The 23,714-nt window shown below is 48.0% G+C and overlaps 3 protein-coding genes across 3 annotated transcripts in view; 2 read left to right on the forward strand and 1 right to left on the reverse strand.

Moving 5' to 3' along the window:
• Window positions 1-20,644, forward strand: part of LOC143429642 (Fanconi anemia group J protein homolog) — a 51,962-nt gene extending 31,318 nt beyond the window's left edge. Inside the window, exons 4-14 of the mRNA XM_076905318.1 lie at window positions 17,754-17,874; window positions 17,954-18,058; window positions 18,127-18,220; window positions 18,327-18,551; window positions 18,651-18,884; window positions 18,966-19,274; window positions 19,361-19,675; window positions 19,737-20,069; window positions 20,144-20,340; window positions 20,406-20,457; window positions 20,534-20,644. Coding sequence (XP_076761433.1) covers window positions 17,754-17,874; window positions 17,954-18,058; window positions 18,127-18,220; window positions 18,327-18,551; window positions 18,651-18,884; window positions 18,966-19,274; window positions 19,361-19,675; window positions 19,737-20,069; window positions 20,144-20,340; window positions 20,406-20,457; window positions 20,534-20,644 — 2,096 coding nt within the window. The remainder of the gene's footprint in view (window positions 1-17,753; window positions 17,875-17,953; window positions 18,059-18,126; window positions 18,221-18,326; window positions 18,552-18,650; window positions 18,885-18,965; window positions 19,275-19,360; window positions 19,676-19,736; window positions 20,070-20,143; window positions 20,341-20,405; window positions 20,458-20,533) is intronic.
• A 377-nt stretch (window positions 20,645-21,021) lies between these two features.
• Window positions 21,022-21,774, reverse strand: LOC143429584 (coiled-coil domain-containing protein 86). The gene is made up of 3 exons (XM_076905250.1): window positions 21,560-21,774; window positions 21,275-21,479; window positions 21,022-21,189 (listed from the first exon to the last, which is right to left on the reverse strand). The coding sequence occupies exons 1-3, from the start codon at window positions 21,751-21,753 to the stop codon at window positions 21,109-21,111; spliced, it is 480 nt and encodes a 159-aa protein (XP_076761365.1). The 5' UTR covers window positions 21,754-21,774; the 3' UTR covers window positions 21,022-21,108.
• A 283-nt stretch (window positions 21,775-22,057) lies between these two features.
• On the forward strand, window positions 22,058-23,708 carry LOC143429578 (protein HGH1 homolog). The gene is made up of 6 exons (XM_076905242.1): window positions 22,058-22,201; window positions 22,303-22,531; window positions 22,604-22,837; window positions 22,895-23,179; window positions 23,259-23,420; window positions 23,505-23,708. The coding sequence occupies exons 1-6, from the start codon at window positions 22,117-22,119 to the stop codon at window positions 23,608-23,610; spliced, it is 1,101 nt and encodes a 366-aa protein (XP_076761357.1). The 5' UTR covers window positions 22,058-22,116; the 3' UTR covers window positions 23,611-23,708.
• Window positions 23,709-23,714: the final 6 nt, after the last annotated feature.

Below are 23,714 nucleotides of genomic sequence, written 5' to 3' on the forward strand. Positions count from 1 at the left end.
TCGCAGCCCCTTTTATCGTTTGGTTACAATTTTTAAACGCCCCCGGGGTGTTTTGAGCCTTCGGTCAACCCTGAAAACGAACCGGCGAACTTTTAATTAACCCCTTTGTGCTTCCTATAAATTTAACGATTAATATAAAGGAAGAATAGGTCGATTATAGCGGGTTAAAGCGGTCGTTTCAGCGAAAATACGATAGAAAATCGGTAGGTTCGTCGCGACGTGTAAGCGTCGTCCGCAGTCAGCCACGTAACAGTGACAGAGCCCGTCAAAAAAGCGGTGCGACAAAGGGGTTAACTCAATCAACTGTCGTGCAACCCGTCAGCCCCATCCGTCGAAAGAAAAACGATCCACTCGTCGAAAAAACCGCGTCGGAAAAAAAAACAACCCCCGCCCCCCTCCCGGCCAGGCAAAATTTCCGCCAAACAAAACATCCGTGCAGCCGCCTGCGAAAAACCGCGACGAACAAAGACGAGAGAAACTCGCGGGTGTATTGCAGACAGCGTCCCGAAGGTGGAGTATTACCGGAGGGCAGGGGACGCCGGGGTGGGAAGGGTGTACCAGAGGATAAACGGAAGAAAAGGGACGAAACAATCGCGGGACAAGTTGCAGACCCGTTGGAAAACTTTTCCATCCGTTCGAGAGAGAGAGAGAGAGAGAGGGAGAGAAAGGACGAGGGAGAGGGAGCCACAGCAGCAGTAGCAGCAGCCTGGTGGCGCGAATCGTTTTCTCGCTGCTTTTCCCGCGGCTGCATCGGCCGCGAGGGGCTGCACCGGCCTGGGTTAGAAGGGTTGTGCATGGCTGCCAGCAGGGTGGAACGAGGACGGTGGCTGGCGAGGCTCATTTTGTCGGCGGCAGAGATGATGCAGTGTCTCCCCTTCTCTCTATCCGCTCGCTCTGTCCCACGTTCCTCCGTCCGACACCCCCTACCAACCCCGTATTTTCCCTCTGTTCACATTTTCACCTGTCCCTCCGCCCCGCCACTGTCTCCTCGCGCCCTCGACTGTTCTCTCCTTCCCTCCCTCTATCCATCCTTCCGCGTCTCCCTCGCGCGCTTTATCTCGCCACCGTCATCCCCTCGCGTTTCCTCGCCTCGCGTCTCCGCGCTGCCATCAACCCCAACGGTGAAACCGGGAGGACGGAAAGGGTGGCTGGAAGCCACGGGGGTGGGACGCGGAACGCCTGGCTGGCGACATTATTAGACGCCCCCGATGAGTCAGTGAGGCCCAGGGGTGGATGACGACGGTGCACGGGCGACGTTCGCCCGACCGAGGGATGGGTGGGGCGCGGGGGGTTGGCAGGGCGGCAGGGGTTGGCGGTGCCGGGTAATGAGAAGAAAAGACGGGCGCGCAGCGAGATATCGCGCGCCAGATACGCCCGGGGAAAAGGCAGCCTCGCGAAAAAAAGGCGCAATTTTCGCGTGCGTCACCCGCGACCCCCGCGCGCGAACCCGTCAGCGGGGGATTAACCCCTAGTCTAGCCTCGCGGCGAAGAAAGGCCGCGTCGTTCGACGTTGCAGCGAGTTTCCTTCTTTTTCTTCTTTCCTCTTTTCTTTTTACTCTTTCCCGTCTCCTTTCCACTCCGCTCCTCTCCGTTTTCTTGTTTGATACCACGAGACGAAGGAACATTGCCAAGTTTCTCATGGTATCAGTGTAATCACTGGTAGTGTCATCGCTGTTACGAACGAGCGGTGTATTCGGTCCAAATTAGCGACGGTTGCACTCCGTTAGAAATATGGAGCACGCGATACTTGTTTGACCCGGTTTATTCGATTGTTCGGTAGATTGGAAGTTTGTTGTCGATGAAAAACGCAACTACCCCAACCCTTCCGCGCGGTTATCGCGGCTTCAAGTGATCCCAGTGCCGTCTCGCTCGACGGATCTCCCTTTGATACCATTTTAAGCAGGGCAAACGCGATCACAGTTGATTTCCAATTAACTGTAACGGAACTCTACACCAGGCTCGGTTTCATGAAACACTGCACGGGAGAGGCGCGCGCGGCTTCGCAACTCTCGTTTAAAAGCCCGTCGATTTGATTGCGCGGCTTTTCATTCGATTCACGTTTCGAGGATCGATGATGCGCGTGCTTCTTGGGAACGGTGATTTTTTCCCTTTCTTTTCTTTTTTGGCAAAATTCTTCAAGTTATCTCTTAATCAGCAATCGATATCGGGATTCCATGAGAAGACGCTCCCTCGGAAAATATTCCAAACATTCCAGAACGCTCGCGAAAACACTCCTTCGTAACGAAGGAAGCCATTAATCACCCCCCGACGAGGCCACCAATATCTCCACCCACCGCAAGAAAACAAGCGAAAACCGAGAATGATAAAAATGCAAAAAAGAGGCCGGTAGCTCGGAAAACAAAAGGAAAGGAAGGAAGGAAAAGAGAGAGGGGTAGATAAGGTAATGAGGGAAAAAACGTGGCAGAAGTAGGAAAGAGGATAGGAGCGGAGCGAAGGAAGGGGTTCTTTTCATGCCGCCTCCTCTCAGCGAGGTTTTCCGCAGGAAGAGCACAACCCCCGGTTGCGTGTGATAGCCATTTTAATTCCGAGCCCCCAGGGGGTTCCTGATTTTCATTCCCCATGATGGAACACCAGCCGTCCTCCTTCTTTCACCCTCTCTCTTTCTCTATCGCTTCTTTCGCCTCCATCATCCCTGTCCCCTTCTTATGTTTCCTTTCTCCCTTTCGCTCGCGTCCTTCTCTACCTTCGTCTCTGTCGTTGGACCTATCTACCGTCCTCGTCCGCGCCTCCTTTCTCCATCCCTTCGACGATGGAAAAGCTTTCAGACGCGGATAGGGGGTCGTAAGAGAGGGATAGAAGGCTGGGATGAACGACACGGTGTGTGTCGGCTATCTCGGCTGTCGCATCGCGAATCGAATAAAAGCTGACGGATGGCTGAGAGATGAACCGCGCTCGTTTAATTTCGGCGAAAGACCGGGCTTGTCACGGATTTGTTTCGCCCCTTGGATGCGCCGTTCGTTTTCGACGAAGATCGAAACACTTTGGATCGCCAATCATCGAACGTGGAAAATTATTGCCAGATCGAACATTGTCTCTGGTCTAATAACAGTGTATTTCTAAAATCGTTTCGTGAACCACAATAACAATTGGTAAGTTTCTCACACGATTCAGAGTAAGAAGAAACGAATCTTAAACTAGACAACCACACTTTGTGCGGCTCTGATTCATACAATAATCAAACCGCCTAACCAGAAAGTTCGCATGCCCGGTAATCCGTCGACTGTTGAAAAATTTCTCCTGGGAACACCCGTTAGATGGTCCCCAGTGTTGTAACCAAGTCGTCGGTTGCAATCTTGCTAGGGGTGCGTGCGTGTCGGCCGCCCCTGATTCGCTCCACCTTCGTTTGGCCCCGAGGGGATTGAAATTAAAATGACAATGAGGGCAGATCCGAAGGGAGGCTAAAAATGCGTACCCTTGCCATCGTCCAATCAGCTACGGATCCGTGGACGCCATAGCGACCCGTTCTCCCCTTTGCTTTCCTTCCTTTCCCCCTTTTTCATCTTTTTCTCTCCCGCCCTCCCTTCCTACCTTCCCTTCTTCTTTCTCTCTTTCCCTCTCACTCTCCGATTTCTCTCTCTTTCTCGCCTCTCCATCGCATGAAACGCTGTTCATGCGGAAAAAGGGCGAGAAAGAGAAAGATGGTGGCCGTAGAGGAGGACAGTGGAGCACGAAATGAAAACGTTTAAAGCGTCGCTGATCTTCACAGAAGTTTTCAACCCCTTTCGCGACATCATTCGAGGGAGACACGCCGTGGAAACAAAATAGACGAGTACTTGCAACCGGCTGGCTCGTAACGGGGGTAACGGGGGGGAGACGGAATACATAATCGAGAGAGGGACTGGATATCGAGGAGCACCGCGATTAATATTCTAATTACGGGAATCGGGATGAAAACGTATCGTCCGGGGTTGCAGTCGCTCAAGGCGGTCGTCGAAGCTTTATTTTTATCTCCACTCGATGTCGTTCGTATATTTTATACTTTCCCTAACTAAATTCAACATTTCCACTTGCAATCAGCATACGTTTCGAGCGATCTTCCTGCGTTCATATTTTCTCTGGATCCATCCTGCTCCTCCCTCTCTCCTCCTAACCAAGTTCAACACATTTGGAAACGTCTGTAAACTCTCGAATTTCGTTTACTTTGATTCCACGTTATCGCGCGCGTACTAAAAATTCATTCTAATGGGATGAAACAATTTGTCCCAGTTATTCGACCGCTACTGAATCCACTCGATGTACCAACTCTCGTCGTATCCAGCTCCGCAAATATTTGCCAGACGAAGGAGCTGAAAAATGAACGAAGAAATTCGGTGGCGAAAGGATGGAGGCGATTCATTTGTAGAAAATCGAAGAAATCCGCGGCGAACGTTTTAATTTCCGCCTCATTTTCCGTCTTTCGACCCATCTCCAACCCCCGGTCTCTCAACGGAACCCACCGCCCGCCCCCACGGTCCCCAGCCGGTCCACCATTCTCCTTTCTACCATTTCCTCCTGGCTTGGTGGATGCGCGCCATGCAAAGCCGTAATTAGTGGCTTCGCGTGTAATTATCGTGGAAAAAAGGGCTCTGAATGCCCATAGTATTCAGGCTTGCCGAGGATGAGTCCTTCGCGATGGAATCGCACCCAAGCACCCTTGAGACATGCGGTTCTTCCTTCCTCTTCCCGCCGCCACCCACCGTTCCACCTTCAACCGCCGCCTCTCTTCCTTCCATCCACCAGATTGGTCGACCGGGTTGGGCTTCACGCATCCACTTTCGTTTCACAAAAAGCGATCGCGTTTTTCGACTGTCATTAGCTTTCGAGGACGAGAACGACTCCATTTAGTCGGTCGTTCGTTCGCCATTCGGGACGTTCGACGTTTCGTCGTTTCCTTCCTGTCTAATACCAGCCTCGACTGCCAGGATATTTGTCTGTTTCTCCGTGGAACGAATCCTCTTCCTTTTTGTCCCTTTCTTCCTTTCTTTCTTTTTTTTAATCAATATAGAGAATGATACATCGGACTACGAAAATGGAGAATTGCGGAAGGGGCTTTCCCAGCGGTCGCGGTTAGAAATTTGATCTATTTTTCTTGTCCCTCGGTTCCCTTCGACGTTGTGGTATATCGGGTTTATTGGTCGCGTTTCGCATTCGTTTAATTGGCCAAGGTAGAGACTGGAATGAAACTATTCGTTACTACAACGAAGACAATCGTATCGTATCCCCAGCAAGTAGATGCAATCTTGCGAAGATGAAAAAGAGAGGGTCGAAAACGAATGAAAATTTGTCCTATCGACGACATCGATGGCGACGAAAATCGCAGCCACGTACCGCTGTTTCGAGCCATCCACGTAGCCCGATATGGCAACCACCGAGTAACGACGACGATGACGATTATGGTGTATGATGGACGGGGAAAGGGTTGAAGAGGAGGAGGGATCGACGGAGGGGTGAGACGGGGTTTGGCCGCGGGGGTTTCGAGGGCTCTACCGTCCGCTTTCGATTCATTGTACAATAATATGACGGAAATGTCAGTCAATTAATAAGCATACCGAAGCTGACTAATTTCCGCCTTTGTTCGTTCCACGGCCGGGATGGATGAATAAGTGGCCATTATGCGGCTTTTATGATTGGTCAGATCCGTATCACGACAGCCGGTTCCGCTTTTATAAACCACCGCGCGGCACGTCGAAACTTCTCCACTGCGGCGAACCTTTTTAACCGCGTGCACGTGCCGGCGGAATATATCGTTCTCTCGTTCCTCTCTGCCCTCTCGTTTCTCCACCTTTCCTCTCTTTGCAGTTTTTGCTTCCTCTTTCTTCCCCACCCCCCCTTTTTTTCTGTCCGTTCACTCCCACCACTTGGTACTCGTCCCTTAATCTTTCCGGAGGGTTTGACAAGGTTCGCACGCGTGACGATTCGACGCTTCCTTTTTCCGAGTGATATTAACCGAACGGTCGATTTCAGTTGGCGGTTTTTGGATTTTCTTTTTTTTTCAATTGTTCCTGGTGTCCTCGTTGGTTGATGGAAGATTTAATCTAGCGACGTAGAAATTCCTCCGCAATATCCTGATGCACGATGATTCTGATTGAACTCGAATATTAAATGGAACGCATGTTTAGCTTCGACTTTAGGGGACCACCCTTGCATTCTCTCGTCTTCGGATCGTTGCAAGTTCCAACGGTAATGCTTTCGTGCCTTGATTAGAATGCGCGGTAACTTTGAGCCAATTTAGAACTTCGTGCAAACGCGATCCATGATTATTCAGTGTATAAATTCTCGTCGTCCGACAAACATTCAGATGCATTTATTTACGCGTCTTTCTTTTAGTTTTGGCATGGCGGGCGTAAAATCGGTGCTTCGTTCTGAGCGCCAAGCGATAACGAGATCGACGGCGCAGTTATAGGGTTATCCCTGGTTTGTTTTTTTCCGCTCTTCCACCCTCGTTTATTCCGTCCGCGAACGAGCGGAATAAGGGCGCGCTGGCCCGGCAATTACACCGTTTCTTTCTCCTATCTCCCTTGACCTTGGCGAAAATTAAGCCGCCCCGGCGGAAAATAATTCGCCGGCGAGCAAACATTTCCGCCCCGTCGATTTTTGCCGCGGCCACCCGGCAATTCGTTCTGTTTACGGTAATTTAAATGTTTGCTCCCGACCGGCGCTTCGTCGGAACGGGACCGTGTCGCGACGCGATTAGTCGAATTAAACAGCCCGTCAAATCTTTACGGAACCTGGAACCAGAAAGCTCTGCCGCCTTCCAAAACAATTCCCGTTAAAAACACTTTTCCCTGGGAAGTCTTTTCAAAGACTACAAAACCGGTACGCAATTACAATTGAAACTTCCATCCCTCTTGGAAACTAATTAACAGATACAAAGACAAAGGCAGTACAGATAGAGGAGAGATAAAAATAATGAAATGCGTGCATAGAAAAGCTGAAGAATCTCCCTGCGTTCACCCCATTCCACGATCCCTTCGCTCTACTACGCTCATCTCGAAAGTGTCTCACCCCGTCGCCTGGGCCGGTGAAAGGGTTGCGAGATGGCGGGCGGTTGCTCGATTCTTGGAGCGGTCAGGCAATTACGCGGACCCTCGAATGACGATGACGCCGCGTTATTTCGCTGACGCGGCTGCCTATCTTGCGCCCCCGCTTATCCGCGGAAGGCATCTCGCGAGGGGGTGGATTTCGTTTCGCTCTCCGGCGAAGATATAAAACGGAGGGCGTGGTAGGGGCGAGTGGGAGAGGGTGTGCAGCTGCGCCACGTATCAGCCACCTATATCCTTGTCCGGCTTATATTGCCAGGGGGGATAATAGCACGGGGGCGCCGGAACGGTTTCATTACACGGCTTCCCGAGGGATAATATCCTCGGATATCTCGCTGGCCGTCCCCGCGGGCTTCAAATTCCGTGCCAGCGACCCTCCGCCGTCAGCCGCGTCACTGGCGAGGCACCCTTTCCCTCCCCTTCTCCTTCAGGAGACCCGCAACCCCTTCTCGAAACGATGGAGGAAATTGCCAGCACGCCTTTGGGGCCGGCTCAATCGCGGAAAATGGCCGATCGAACCTGGCCGTTTCGACTCTGAATTTTCTCCTCCACGTTCAACGTCTTCGTGCGGACGAAGAAGCGCGTAGATCTTTTTTTGACGAGGCGATGCTTTCGAAGGGTTGCGTTCAGTTTAGCGGAACTAAAAGGAGCACCGTTTACGCGAATGTATTGTTGAAATTAATGAGCGTAAAATTATTAATGAATGTTTATACGCAATGGACGCTGAAATCGAGGTATCGCGTGTCGTTCACTGCTGGCTCTCGAAATCGCGCGTAATTAATTCCGACGAATTTGTTAAAACTGATCGACACTCGACTCCGGTTACATATTTATCAGAAATTTACTCGAGCCCCAACGCAGCCGCGTCAGTCAACGAGTCAATAATCAATAACCTGGATTAACGCGTCGAAATATGAGTCACTTGGTGGTGCTCGGTTATATCGAGCCGCGGTAAAGATCCGTAGCTATTACATCTTGCACCGCGAGCATCGAGCACACCCCCCCTATCGAACCCTTCATCCCTGCTTAACTCCCATATTCATCGTTCGAAATCATCCGAAACGACCCATCGATAACCTCCCACAGTCATTCCAGCCTGACAACCCTTTCACTCGATCCACCCCCCGCGATCAACAAAAAACCTCGCATCCACCACCCCCTTGGACCAGGTACCGACAAAACAAAAATCAATCTGCGCCACAGTGCTTCGAACAGAAGCGACTACCCTGACTATCAAAAAGATTCGCCACCACCACCATCGACCAACCCCTATTCTATCCGGTCCCGTTGCGACGAGACCATCGCCAATTGTCCTTCGTCAAAGTGACGGCGAGAAAGGAGAAGAAGGTAGCGCATCTGTAATTCTCTCAAAGACAAGGCTCTCCTCATCGACAGAAGAAGAAGAAGATAAAACGAATCCTCGCAAGGAGCGAAAGGGTGGGCGGCGATAGGGACTGGTCTCTTCTAGGCTCTGGAACAAGTCTCACGCAGGTTGGCCAGCAAGATGAGAAAGAGAGAGTGAGAGAGAGAGGCAGCGTGTGCGAAAGAGCTTTTCCCCCTGGCCTCTGGTCGGCGGCCCTTTGACGATGTCCCATGCGCTAGTACAATACGCGGATCGTGCTCGTGCGCATTGCGATTAGTGTTTTTAATGCGCACATTGTATAAAGGGAAGGGCCACCGTTTCCCGTATCAGATGCGAGGTGGCCCACCGGGGACCAGTTATTAGGCCCTCTGACAGGCCCATAATCCCGTGTCGGCTCTCCTAACGAAAAATATAATGCCCATTAGCGGAGATCTTTTCAGAGCGCTCCGTGCGCGGCCTGCCCTGGGATATTTTCTTTTCCCTCCTCCTACTCGGCACAATTCTCTCCCTCTCTTTCTCTCCCCTTTGATCTCTGGTCTGCTCGTGTTTTTTTCTTCTTTTTCCCCTCCGCTTCTCTTTTCCTTCTCTCTTTTTTCTTCTTTTTTTTTTTCCTCCTCCACGGCACCACCAGTGCGTTCAACCTCTCTCCCGCGTTCTCTCTCGCGCTGTCGTCGTTCCACTCTGCTACCCTTTCGCCCTAGCCGCTCGCTGGCTGGCCCCTATCTTTTCAGCGTCGATGCGCGCCAACAGGGTGCTACCGGAACACGCGTGCTACCTTTCGAACGGAATCACCTTCGACCGGTGTTAATCTGCGGCTGGGATCTTTCGGGGTGTTGCTTCCAGACCTCGCGCGGCATGGGCTGTACGGGCACTTGGACTTTTATGGTCGTCTGTGCGTTCACGATGGCACTTGATGTAACTCATGGGTTTGGGACCATTTATACACATAAAATAACAGTTACCCTATATAAGTGATTCTTAATTCTTCAAATTTTATAATTTATACGCATTTCGTGGAATAATTTCCATAACCGTGCCTCGATATTTAAATCTCTATGAAGGTACTTTGCACAAGGCTCATAATATTTGCTCTTAAGTTACTGCGTGTATTTTTAGTCTAACGTGCTGGTGATTCTTTCTGTTTCAGTCGAGGTCCAAAAACAGCTGGAGAGAGCTCGGAATCAAAGATGTAAGTCGCAACCCTTCGATGATAAAATACAATTTCGCTATTTATCGAAACCTCGAGACGAGGAGCTTTCCACGAACTCCACGTGGAATTACGGCAACGGACCGCTTCGCAATGCTTCGTTTCGAGCGGACGCGAGGCAGGTCCGCAGCTTTCAGCCTCTTGCCTCCATTGTACCGGGCCCGTTACCCGAACGGCGAATATTACGCAACATATTCCAGCTCGTTCGAGCGTGGCGAACCCTCGCTGGTTATTATATTTAATAGACCCAGGCGATTTTGCAACATCTGCTTTCTCCGTGCCGCTTCGCGACACGTGGCCGGTTTTTCAAGCGGGAAAACTCGTATCGATCATCGCGAAGAAAAGCGGGAGAGGAACCACGCGAGGCTTGCTCCATCGAGTCCTCGAGCGTGTGTCCGTTGCCACGTGAAAATATTTTTATTCGACCCCTGCGAGCGGTGGAACATTCCCGTGGATTTAATTCACCCTCCGGTTTAATGAAATTTGCGGGCTCGGATGTTGTTGGCAAAGTACAATCTGTGACGTAATTTCCGGGAGAAGTGGGACTATCGGGGGATTATTTGAGCATAAATACGCAACGGTTATAATGGAAAGTAATCTGGCTGTTTGCGCGCGAAACGGTTTAGGTTCATAGTTTCGCAATTATCGATGTGTAATAACAGAACGATAGACCGTCGAAAATGGCCGCGGTAACGCCGGGGCCGGGGCCGAATGATTTTATTGTTAAATTAGAACGGTAAGTGATGTCGATGCGGCAGCCCTACAGGCCTGTAATCAACACGATACGCGGTTATTAATTTCGCCCGTAACGTGTAACGCGTATTAACAGCGGATTCTATTGTAGTTTAGTTTCGACGACAACGAATGATAATTATGATGGTTAATTATGACGAGAATTGCGCATGGTACGTCCTAAGGGGAATTAGGAATTGCAAATGGATTACTAATGCGATCGTTTGGTATCGTTTAATGCCCGAGAGCTCCACGATTATTAGAAACAATCCGCCATTCGGATACAAGAATGATTAACGGAATTAACGATGGTCGATTACCTCTATTTTCCCACCGTTAAAAAACCAGTTTCGCTCGAGAAGTGGTTAAACTAGCCGAGGAACTATTCTCGCACCCCCTGGTCCTGGACCATCGAGGAGAACGCGTCGAACGCAGGAATCGAACGCGTCTACGCGGGGGTGGCGCGCAGGGCGCGTGGTAACGCTCCGTAGGGTGGGTAATGTCGGGAAATGCAGCTAACGAAGTTTACGAAGACACTTAACGGAATTACGCCCTCGCCCAGCAATGGCCTCCGCGAGTGCCTGCTTTTCCACCCTCCTTCGCTCGGTGAATTCCCGTTCCCGTTGCTCTCACGCGCGCTCACCAGCCCCGTGCCTCTCCCTCTGACCGTTTCCCTTTCTGGTGGCAGGGGATCGTCGCGTTAATTACCGCGAGCGGAGGCAAGAAGCCGGGGAAAATCGCGGCGAGAGAGCGCATCATCGTCCTCCGTGAATATATAGGTCCAAGCGTTGCTCTGGCTGGCTGGCTGGTTGGCGAAAGGTCGTGGAAGGAAAAGCAGCTGCTGGGAACGCGGGGGTATGGGCGAGAGCGCGACGCGGAGGGTGGCTTTACGGGGTGACTCTCGGGGGGGCGAAACGAGGGAGGATGGCTCTCGGTTTTGCGTTGAAGAAGGGTGTTATTGACATGGTGGGTGTCGCGTCGTCGGCCATCTTGGCCTCTGCCTGCACCCTCTCCTCCTCTACGAGCCTCTGTCTCTCTCCCTCTTCCCATCTCTCTGTACCGTGCTCCGTATTCGAAACCCCACCCTTAGCCAGTCTACCCTTCGCACCCTACCATCTCGCTCGCTCGCCCGGCTCGCGCCCAATCCGTCCGTCCTCCTCGCGTCCAGGACATCCTTGTGTCCCCCTTGTGTCGAGTGACATTCGGTCTATACAGCCCCGGCCTAACCTACCCGACAGACGCCCTGGGCCACCCTTTTCGACCAACCCCGGCGACGAGCTCCGTGGGTCCCGGGGGTTGCTTGTCGCCATGGCGACCGAAACCCTCCTCGCCCAACCCCCGTTGGCCAAACACCGGTTCCTGTCCCTCGGTACACACACTTCCCTCTTCGTTTCTCGCTGTCTCCTCGCCTCCTACGAGGCGAGCTGCCTTTACCTCCGCCCTGATTTTTCCTATTTCCTCGCAAGTACCAACGTGGACGGTGGACGGTAGGTACGCGAGCTCTCCGAGGATTCTTTGCGCGATGCGTTTTGTTTCCTCGCCTCGTATCTTCTTCAGCGTTCGCTGCTGGGGGCTAGAGCATCCTCCACGACGCTCTATATGTTCCCTTGGTTTTTGATTTCTGTTCGATTCGTTCTCTTTTTTTTCTGTTCCTCGTCAGGGTTCGATTTTCTTGTATCGGTTCCCTTCTTTTACTTTTTCCCATCGTTGGCTAATATTGACGATGGACGAGCGGACCCGTGGCTACTGCGTCTCATTCTTTCAGAGGGACGGCGTGTTCGCCCCGTTCCGGTAAAAGTAATATCAGCGGGCGGAAAGTATTTCCAAAGGTACCTCCTGGATCCCGGTCCCGCTTTAATTTCACGCTCCTCGCTGCTACTCTTTTTTATTTATGCTATTTACTCGACCTATTTCTTCACTTTCCGCCGGCAACTATCTCCGGTACCAAGCTAACGGTAGAAATTCTCCATCCCCGGCCTGTTTGCGTTGCCCTTAACCATCCTCGATTAGAAACTTGCTTCCTTCCGCGTTTCTAGTCGCGTTTCTACTTTTTATTCGACGACCACCGCGACTGCTTTCCCCTTACTAGTAATACTGTTCGATTGAAATCTTCGATTGAATCTTTCCCGGCTTTCTTCGCCGCACGAGAGGCACCAGAGGGCCACGATCGCCTGCAACCACCTTTGTTTGGCCGCCTCCGCTCGCCCCGGTCCCTTTCTTCATCGCGAACACTGTTACCGAGGGTTGCGATCACGGTTCCCGCCCCTTTTGTTCAGGAATGTAATGATTCCGCGTTGCTTTTGTGCCAGCAAGGAAACACGGCTGGTTCTGTGCACGTACGCGACCGTGGCCACTGGCGTGGACGTGCCTCGACCTCGCGATGTTCTCGTAATACCACCCCCTCGAGACGCGCGTGAAATTCGTACAGAAATTCTGTAAATTTACTAGCCAGCTAACCATCGCGATACAAATCTCGGTTAAAGTAGAATTCCGATCATCCGAACTCCTTGTAGTTGTGGAATTTTCTCGATAATTATTCCAGTGCTCGAGGTCTCGTTCGTTCGCCATCGTTCGTGCATCCTCCTCGTCGCCCCTTCGCCATTGTGCCTCGCCTTCGATTTTCTAAACGCATCGAAACGATTCAACCCTTTGTGCCGCCACAGTCGGGCGATAATATGAACAGAGAAGAAAGGACGGCGGAGGTTAGAGAGGAGAATGAGAATGATAAACGAATCGATCGGCGGCCATTGTACCGCGGGCGCGGATTAGAAATTGTACGATCCCGTGGCCGTCGACAAAGGGATTACGGGAATTTAAACGATTCGCCGATTTACACGGCGCATCGGCGTCCATATGTCGCCCGCGATCCGTGCATTGTGTCGCCGTTGCGTTTTGCAATCCGCTCGCGCAGCGGGTGCATCGCGAGAACGCGGCAATTTCAATGCGCGCGTTTCTGCGATGCTGCGCCCCAATGAGGGTTGAACCACGCTCGCTGATTAATTCGCGAGATCTCTCCCTTTTTCTCTCTCTCTCTCTCTCTCTCTCTCTCTCTCTCTCTTTCTCTCGCTTTTCTTTTTTTAATGATTCGCACGCGAGGGTGAGCGCGATTAAAAAAATATTAGAATCGCAGACAGACGCGTTTGGGGTTGATTTAGGGTGGATTTTTGTAGATTTTTTGTATACGGACCGAAATTTTTTGTACGACTGTTCATAAATCAATAGCATCGTCGAATCGAGTGACAGTATCGAAAAACGGCCCCGATTGCCAAAATGAAAATTACACGATAGACAGTACAGTGTTGGTCCCAGTTTAATATACATACTGGGTGAACCACCAAAAAATAGTGTTTCATAAATATTCTTCCACGTCGAGATACTTCGCTCACAGCGATCACGAGTGTTTTTTCCTCGGTTTTCTTGAAGTTTTTCCGCCGTAAAGAAAGAAAAATGAATCTCGAACAATGCAGACATCTTTTAAAGGCAAGGTTGGGGAAAAAAAAGAAGGCAGCCTTGCTTAAAATAAAATTCTGCCTCGACAGAACCGATAATTGGGATCTCGGATCAAGACGTCTTCCGGTATTCTTAACGCGATTCGGCCAGTGGAAAAAGCGACGAGGAGGAAGAAGAGCGGTGGGCGACGAGGGAAAGAGACGAGGCTCGAACCTCGTCGAGAGATGGTTTCCACCATCGAGAGGACTTAGAGTATTTGTTGTGGACGACAGGGACGGGGAAGAAACGAAGACGGTGGGAGCAGGGGTGGCCGCGACGAGGGGGTGGCGGAAGAAAGTCGAGGACCAATTAATTCGTGGCCACGGCTTGATTTAGCAAATCGTTGCTAATTGGTCGGATTGCGGTGGGTTCGCGAAACTTTTGCGGCTGGCACGAGACAAAAGCCGTATCGATGGGGCCAGCATCGTCACCGGTATAATAATCCCTAATTCTCTCCTGGCAACTTCCGAGGAAGACCCCAGACGCGTGGGCGTCGCGGTTCAAGCGTTCGACAGATTCGTTTGGAGCATTTTTCGCGATCGAATTTAGCTGCCATCCCTTCGACGTAGAAGAGCTTGGGATACGTTCGATATTAAATCCACTTATTACAGAATATTTTCGCGTACGATACAATTCGAATCTGACCGTCCGCGCATCGGAAACTTTTTCAATATTCATTCAGGTTATTAATTTCGTACGGGGACGTCGTCGGGGGTTGGCTCGCGACAGAGTTTCCAATTTAACCCCGCGGGTCCCCCATTTTCTTCGAGTAAAAACTACCCGCCGTCATTTGATATTAAACCTCGTTCGAAATGAGACTACTAATATCGATCCCCACGGGGACCCGTTACGTATCCACTATAAAAGGTAATTATTTTATACGATCCTATTGTACGACGAGCGCAGACGCGCGCCATCTGAACGGCTGGAAATAACGCTCTCGCGATAACCGTATTAATTAGCCTCGATAATTAATCGCGAGATAGGCCAGCATCGTTCAGCGACAGGAACAGAAGAATCGCTGGCTTTATGCTCGCGAATCAACTGTTTATTTATTCGCGGTGCGCGCGGGAGGGTGCAGGGGGTGGGTTGGCAGATACGAAGCCGAGTGATCGACGAGTGAAACGAGTTCATTCATACCCGCCACGATGAATGGGAACGAAATACGCCACGGGACACGACACCGTATTGTTCCCCTTGATTTTCTCGGTTTTTTTCCCCCCCACACTTCCACCTCACCTTTTTTTTTCTGCTTCGTCCACCGTTAGAACTGTTCGCAGATAAGAAGGCACAGAGTGAACGATTCATTTAGGATCTCCTCTCGATGACGCGTGACATTATTGCCAGGCGTCGTCTTGGCCTCGATCTCGGTCGACGGAAGTCGTACCCACGATTGATATCAATTTATTTCACCCGCGAGAATCATCGATGGATCGAAGCCAGGCCGTGGATCGTTGCGTACGATTTTCCAATTTGCATCGATTGCATTTCGATCGCTTGGATCACCGATGGTTACGTTTTCCTCTGCTTTCCTCGTTTGGTCTCGCAGCGATTTCATTCGCGCGAGCGTGGCCCGATGAAATACACAGCCGAGGTTTCCAATGAATCGGCGAACGAAATTGGTGATCGATGTAATTGCTCGACGAAAGGAGAACCGGAGTTTATACGCCGTTGTGCAAATGTCGAAATATCTCCTCTTTGGGACGTTTCAACAAATATTTCCATGTAAACGCGGATTATTCGTTCTCTCTCTTTTTTTTAACGATTTCAATTAGTCAATTTGAATTAACACTCTTGTGTTTTCAGCTATGAATCGTTCGATCGAGTATTTGTTCCCAAACAATTAGTGTAATCGACGCTGCGTGGAGAGTAATTTTGTGCCATTTCGATAAGATCGATTATACAGTAGTTACGTTCTGGATTAATGTACATCTCCACGATCGTTAGCATTAATGAAGCTGTAAATATTTACGACCTTCTGAAATCGCAGCACAATTTTCTTGACGAGAGGATCGAAGTGAAAGGAGGCTGCAATTAATTGAAACAAAAAGAAAGAAAGAGAAAGAAGTACAATAGGCACGTCGAGGGCCCGATTTTCGACGAAATTGAACGTCGAACGCATCCCCATCCCTTCTGGCTGCCATGAACGCAACAACCCGCAAGTGTCCGGACGTCGAGGGCGGTAATTCGATGGCGACGTTAAAGGGGGCGCGTCTCTCTTTCTCAGGGGTGCGATAACTTTCGGCGTCGACTGTATCGCTGGATGATACCCCCTCGGGGTTTTCTCCCCTCGGGTGTTGGGGTGTGTTTCGTTGCCTGGCAACGACACCCTCAAAGTCCCCGCTCTGATTGGCCCCCGTCCCGCGCTTCTTCCTGTCTTAGCCTCTCTCTTCTCACCCCCTTCGACAATCAGCCAGCCGCGCGACCCGTGCAACTCCTATCGACGATCAAAACCACCCTTCCGTCCACCCGCTCGGAGGCAGCACCACCCTCCTTCGCCCAGTGTTCCTCACCAACGAAAATGGAAAGTCGAACACCTTTCCTGCATGCCTGATTCCGTCTAATCGCGACCAATATCGCGTGGTTTCCTTCAATATTCCATATTTGCTTGCCACGGAGAGCGTTCAAGAAAAGGTTCGACTTTCACAGCAAAAATTCTGAAAATTAAGAAAAAAAGCGATCCATTTGTCATTCAAGAATGTTTGAACGCTGAAAAAATATCTCGATACCGAATACCCACTCGCCAACACATTCAGAGTAGGCAGTGTTCCTGTGTTAACGAATAACCCCGGCTGATCTTCGACTCGCCTCGGGAATGAAGGGGTGGTGCTCGCGGAATCGGCTCGATCGTCGAAATCCGCTTACGAATAAACATCCAGGCCGTGCCCTTTCATCGTCATTTACGATCATTTCTATTTTTCTGACTCGGTAAATCGAGGCACGAAAGGATTAAAACCAGGCCTCTCCGCTCGCTCCTTTCACCCCCTGCCCACTCGTCCGCGTTCCTTCGAGCAGCCTGGGCCCCTTTTGTCGACATCCGGCGCGAGAGGGTGGATAAAACCACCCTTATTGATCCCGCTCAATGGAATCCCCCTCTCTCACTCCCTCTCTCTTTCTCTCCACCGTTTTCTCCACCGTTTCACCTGCCACCGATCCCGCTGTTTTGACATTCCTCTCGCTCGTCCTCCGCTCGTTTCACGGCATTAATAGAGCGGAACGCGATAGAGAGGCCCTCGAGGAGGGCAACGGAAAGAGAGGAACGAACGTGGAACTTTCTCCGTTCGCGTTTTACGCGCGTAGCGCGAGCGAGAGGGTAGACGGGCGGCGGAGGGTGGCGGAGGATCCTTTCATCGGCGAAGAACTTCCTAAATAAGCGTAATCCTTTTCAGTTAGTCGAACGCGGCTCCCTTAGAAATCGCTCGCGTCGAGGATCATGCGAGAACTTCGACCAAAGATTCCTGCTCGTCTTGCAATCTTTCTTTCTTCTTCTTCTTTTTTCTCTCTCTCTACGATTTGAAAATATATCGGCTTCGTTTAGGTCTCCTTTTTTACTGTCGTACGTGTAAGAGGATTTGAGGCACGGGAAGGGTGTTGATTTGATAGACGTTGCATGGATATTTTAGATCTTTCAAAGAGGATTTGTAAAGCAGGAGAGTTGAAGGGATTGAATTTTTTATTTATATCGTTTGGCATTGTAAGCTTTTATACGCGAGCCTTCTCTGTAATAGACAGCTTCGAGTACGACTTCCTCGGTTAATAGTGGATAAATTGCGAAAGGGTTGGCTCGGAAGTATGAAAGATACTCACTGATGAATGGTATTATTGACGTTCCTTTTTCTGTCGCTGACGAGTCTCAAGTACGAGTCCCAAGCCTCGATCGCTGAATGAGAGAAATTTCGTTCTTAAATAAAGTTTCTTTCAGACTACAACGAGGCGGCGGAATTATATGAGACGAACGCGAAAACTGGCCACGCGAGTACCAGTAGAATGTCCATAAGCGACGTCGAATACTATGGAGGGGAGATGACCACATCTACGACCATGTGAGAATCATTCCACCATGCTACCGATCGCCACTGAATTTACACTTATTCCTACATTAATTTCTGATTTTGATCGCAGAAGAAAGACGCCACACGTCCCGAAGATATACTACGGTACCAGAACTCATAGACAGATCGAGCAAGTCGTTCGAGAGCTGAGAAAGACCGACTACAAGCAGAAAAAGTAAGAATCATCGATTCGATGCACGAGTTACGCGAACGAGTTAATGATTATCGCGATGTACTTTACAGAATGGCTATACTCAGCAGCAGGGAGCATACGTGCATACAAGAGACCACGAAAAATAAAACGGACCTCTGTAACGACCTGTTGGATCCAACTAAGGTTTGCTTTCGCTTAGAGATTCCAAAATTAGTTTCCTTTTTTTTTAATTCTCCAAGTTCTCCTTGTACTCGGAGCATCGAAACGAATTGGTGATTGATTTGTGCAGCACAAACGATGCCCCTTTTACACGGACAGCAACAGGAAGACACTGTCTTCTTTCGCTGCTGCGGAGAGTCGAGGTTTGGGTGCGGTTTGGGACATCGAGGATCTGGTAGCCATTGGCAAGAAAGAGGAAGCTTGTCCGTACTTCGCTGCACGAAGTTTGGCAGACGTTGCTGACATCATATTTTGCCCGTACAATTATATCATCGATCCTTACATACGAGAAACGGTTGGTTCCTTCGAAAAAAACTATAAGATCGATGGTTTCTTCCGTCGTTAATTTAGATTCTTTTTAATGCGATAATAATTTTTTTCTTGATCCACGTAGATTCAACTAGATGTGCAGAATCAGATTATTATCCTAGACGAAGCGCACAATATCGAAGACATCTGTCGCGACGTCGCGAGTGTGAACTTCCGATACGATTCTCTCCAAAACGCCGCGTTAGAGTGCGAAGCGCTGACCAAGCAAAGAGCATTTGACTTTGATACGTACAATACTCTTAAGGCGTACATACTGAATTTGTCGTTGTTTTTAGAAGAGACCAACATTTACCCAATAGTGAGTCTGTTGGTTCGACGAGCGACATGTTCGCTGTGAGAGCATTATAATTTTTCTAATTGATTGTGATTGTTTGAATAGGACGGAAAACTGGAGGATCAGTCGAGCCCTTATTGGAGCGGCACAGAACTGCTCGAACTGCTTAATTTACGCGGATTATCTCAAGCCGTGTACTCGGATTTCGTGATTGCCGCCAAGACCGCGATCGCGGACTGTAACAAGGCGAAAGAAGACGGTAGAGCGCAGAAATCAGTGAAACCCATCATTTCGTCCAGCACCAAAATCGTCCTCGAGCAACTGATGTTCGCGATGCGTATGATCAATTCTAGGGAACACATTAACGACTATAGAGCGTGCGTTTACCAGACCATGGTCCATGACTTCAATCTTGTGAGTGGATGACCAAAATCTTCATTAGAACCAACTTTCCTCTTCTCTTTAAGATCAGAACATTTTCTATTTAAAAAAAATTCCAGATAACTGGCGATACGTGGTACGCTGCGAATAACTCGCCAAGAATTCGAAAAGCGCGTATGTTGAAACTCATATGTATGAATCCAGGCGTGATCTTCGCTCCGCTCGCCGAGAGCGCGCGTTCTATAATACTAGCTTCTGGCACGTTGTCGCCAACTGCATCCTTCGAGAGCGAATTAAGAACGAAATTCGCGCACGTGTTGAACGCCGCACACGTGATTCCAAAAGATCAAGTTTTCGCAACCTGTATATCCAGAGGACCCAACAACGAGTCTCTGAGAGCAACTTATAGTTCAACCCGACAATGGGCTTTCCAAGTGAGTACGCGTGTGCATGGAACCTCCGATTTTATATACCTATTTTAATAACGTCTTTCAGGACGAACTGGGCGAGGTATTGCTAGATGTCTGCGAATCAGTGCCACACGGGGTTCTGTGTTTCTTTTCCTCTTATAACATGATGAACATGCAGCTGGAAAGATGGGTGAACAATAAAGTTTGGGATAAAATTCTAGGTATAAAAAAAGTATTTATTGAGCCCCGTTTTGCGAAGCAGCTGGCACTAGTAATGACCGAATACCGTCAAATAATTAAGGACACCTCAAATGAGCCACAAAATGGCATCACTGGTGCTTTACTCCTGGCTGTGTTCAGAGGCAAAATTGCAGAGGGGATCGATTTCAGGGACAACGAAGCTCGTTGCGTGGTCACTGTGAGTTTCCATCGGTCGAATAGCTTTAATTTGTACTCGATACGTGGCGAAGAGTTAACCGTCTTGGTTCGTAGGTTGGGATACCGTACGCAGTACTAAAGGATCCAGTGATCGACATGAAAGTCAAATATAATGATAGGAACGTGTCGAAAAATTTGTTGACTGGAACTGACTGGTATAATATTCAAGCGTTCAGAGCTCTGAATCAAGCGTTGGGTCGCTGTTTGAGACACGCCAACGATTGGGGCGCCGTGTTGCTAGTGGACGAGAGGTAAGAGGTAATTGTTTCAACGGAATGGAAACATTTACTGTTTGTTTCATCTATTTGTCGCTTAGGTTCTTGTTACAACATAACGAGAAAAAACTTCCGAAATGGATTCAAACGATGGTAACGTATCCATACTAACGTGGAACTTAACTAGTAACGAGTTTCTTTTTTTGTTATCTGATTTATTTATTTACAGTGGGTAAAAAGAGATGTGTATAATTTGAAAGAGGACCTTTTTAATTTTATCAATAAACAAAAGCTTAGGGAGAGGGCCAATAAAATTGGCGAAGCGCAAGAGGATACATAACACTTATAGTTAAATAGATAGTAACAATTAATAAAATTCCTTATGTACATATGTCCTTCTTAACGTCCTCTGACGATATTTTTCTACTTAAATTATTGATGCACATATCTTCAAATCTATTACGTTTGACTATATTTATATTTATTTTTCGATATTTTTATTTTTTTGTACACTTTTATGTAACACTTTTTATAACAAAATTAACTATTACATAAAGAAGTATTATTTTGCGATAAATATTTAAATACCTTTTGATGATGATACAGCCGACCAGTTCCTGCATAATCCAACAAGAACCAATCACTATCACTATAAAAAAAAAAGGAGTACTTTGAAAAGTTCAGGGGATTTTTAGTAATTTCATCTCTTTGCATACATTTCCGATACTCCTCTCTGTTTAATTGCAAAACAATTTTTTACATATCATACATATAAATACAAAAAGATACAAGTACTTAATTTAACTACAAATTGAGCGTGTCCCTCTTTTGTATCATTCTGAGATGTTTCTTTTTGATCTTCTTTAACTTTGCAGTGTTCGTGATCTGTAAAGAAAATAGTACGATTGACATCAGCAGCAATGTTTGACCAAACTAACAATTGTTCAGAGAATCGGCAAATCGTACTTACCACTTGTACGATTTCACTCTTTCTCTGGTTCTCTGCTGCACGTTTCAAGTTCGCTCTTCTCCTGGCCTTTCTCGCCTCCTTTTGAGCTTCTTTCTCGTCCTTTATCGCCTTCGACATTTCCTTAACACGCTTCAGATCCTCCCTCAGTTTTTGTTTCTTGTTCATGGATAACCGTATACCTCGTGTTTTGACAATCGATGAGAACCTGCTCGCGGGACCAACAAAAAATCAAAGTTAAACAATTACAACGTTAACCTAGACAACGTATAATTTTCACTAATCAACCTTTTCTTCTCTCCTTTCCATATTCTACCAGATTTCGGTCTGCCTTTTGGTATCTGTTGCTCGAATGACTTCTCCTTTTTAGTTTTCACTTTTTTCGACACAGGATGTGAAGTTTCAGTATTATTTGTATCTGTAGTATTTAATATATCGTTCAATATGTCCTCTGCTTTCGTTACTTGCTCGTCAGTAGTCATCTTTTCATTAATAATTATTGTTTCGATGGAAATCCTTCTCGCGTGTAAACAATTAAAATAGGTTATGTATTCACGTGTACACGGTGGCCATATTGAAAACAACACCTGCGCACTCCAAAGACATCTGTCAACGAACGCTGGAAACTTCTAGTCGAACCACGTTGACAGCAGTTCCTTTCTACTTTACTCAGTGCTGTCAATTAATTTCTTCGAGCTTTCAATTATGTTTTCCGATGAACTGTCGATACAAGTTGGTGTCTGTTGTTCAGTTTGAAGCTTTCTCCGACAAATGGCGTTAGTCGACGCGTACGCGTGTTTGATTATTCTTCAGGTTTCTGTTGTGAATATTCGTCTATTAAAATAATGGAGTATCTTCAAGAAATGTGCCAGTACTTGAATCCAGACACTCGATTGGATTTGAAAGCTATTGCCTTCGAACATCTGCTCAGTGAGTATTTATGTTGTAACGAGGAAACGATTTCTAACCTCGTTCTTCGTTCTAACCTTCTATTCGTGTTACCATTTATTGAATTCGATATCGAAATTTAGGTATCACAGGCACGACAGAGGGAAGAGAATTGCTGTTAAAACTTCCGAACGTATTGACTCGATTAATTACGTTGACGCAGGATTCGTCCACGGCTATCGCTAAAGATGCGGCTCTGGTGTTGATAAACTTAACTGCGGACGAGGCTGGGGCTAGCGCGCTTTTATTACTTTCAGAAACCCAGCTGAAGAATGAGAAATATAATTACAATTTAATCCATGTTTGTATTAGGTGAATCGATTGTTTTTTGTCAGCTACTGTGTATCATCTTTGTTTTTACTAATTCGTTTATTTATTTTGTAGGTTTATTATGGACAAGGAGAGCGTCTTAGCTGATCCATGCTGTATGATACTTTCTAACATGACAAGACCATCGCATTTAGTAGACAGGATTGTAACGGTTATTGAAAGTAGTGGGTACGCTTGGGACAGTATCGTGGCTGCGTTTACTGCTAAACAATATAACAATGTTGGCGCGAAGCTTCACTATTTAGGTCCTGTTTTCAGTAACCTCAGTCAATCATCACGTGTCAGAAGGTATACTATCAAAGAGTGTAGACGAATACAATGAAAAGCATAGCACATTGTTTATAGGTATCTAATGCAAAGAGATCGTAGCGTCATCCAAAGGCTGCTTCCATTCACAGAGTACGAAGATAGTTTAGTGAGACGTGGTGGGATTGTTGGTACTTTAAAAAATTGTTGTTTCGATATAGAGAATCATGAATGGTTGTTGAGTCCTGAAGTAGACATTCTGTCCTGTCTTTTATTGCCACTGGCTGGCCCAGAAGAGTTCAGTGACGAGGACAATGATAAGCTACCGATTAGTTTACAGTACTTACCAGAGACGAAGCAGAGGGAATCCGATGTGGACATTAGGTGAATAAATCAGACTCTCGGAAGCATAATTAATCAGCATCAATGTGATGTTGGTTCAACTGTTATCTGTTAATTTTAGGATTATGTTACTGGAAGCCTTGAATCAACTTTGCGCGACGAAAAAGGGCAGGGAAATTTTGAGAGAGAAAAATACCTACCTAATACTCAGAGAGTATCACAAGTGGGAGCAGAATAAGAATGCGTTATTGGCTTGCGAAAATGTAGTAGATATTTTGATCAGGTACTTGAGCGATTTCGAACTCGCAACGCTTTATAGAGACTATCCTGTGTACGTTAATCTTCGCGATTGTTACAAACATTTTAGGACTGAAGAGGAAATAGGATTGGATAACTTGAAAGATGTGGAGGTTCCCTCGGATTGCACGGAGAAATTTCATAAAATGGATCAAGACTTTATTAATAGTACATGATGAAACGCCAGTAAAATAATTATTTAATATACGTTGCATCGGATTCACGTGTCATAATAAAACGATAATCTGCCTCGTGGGGACGAGGCTGCGCGTGATATTGC

Source organism: Xylocopa sonorina, chromosome 12 (genome assembly GCF_050948175.1).
Source record: "Xylocopa sonorina isolate GNS202 chromosome 12, iyXylSono1_principal, whole genome shotgun sequence".
NCBI lineage: Eukaryota > Metazoa > Arthropoda > Insecta > Hymenoptera > Apidae > Xylocopa > Xylocopa sonorina.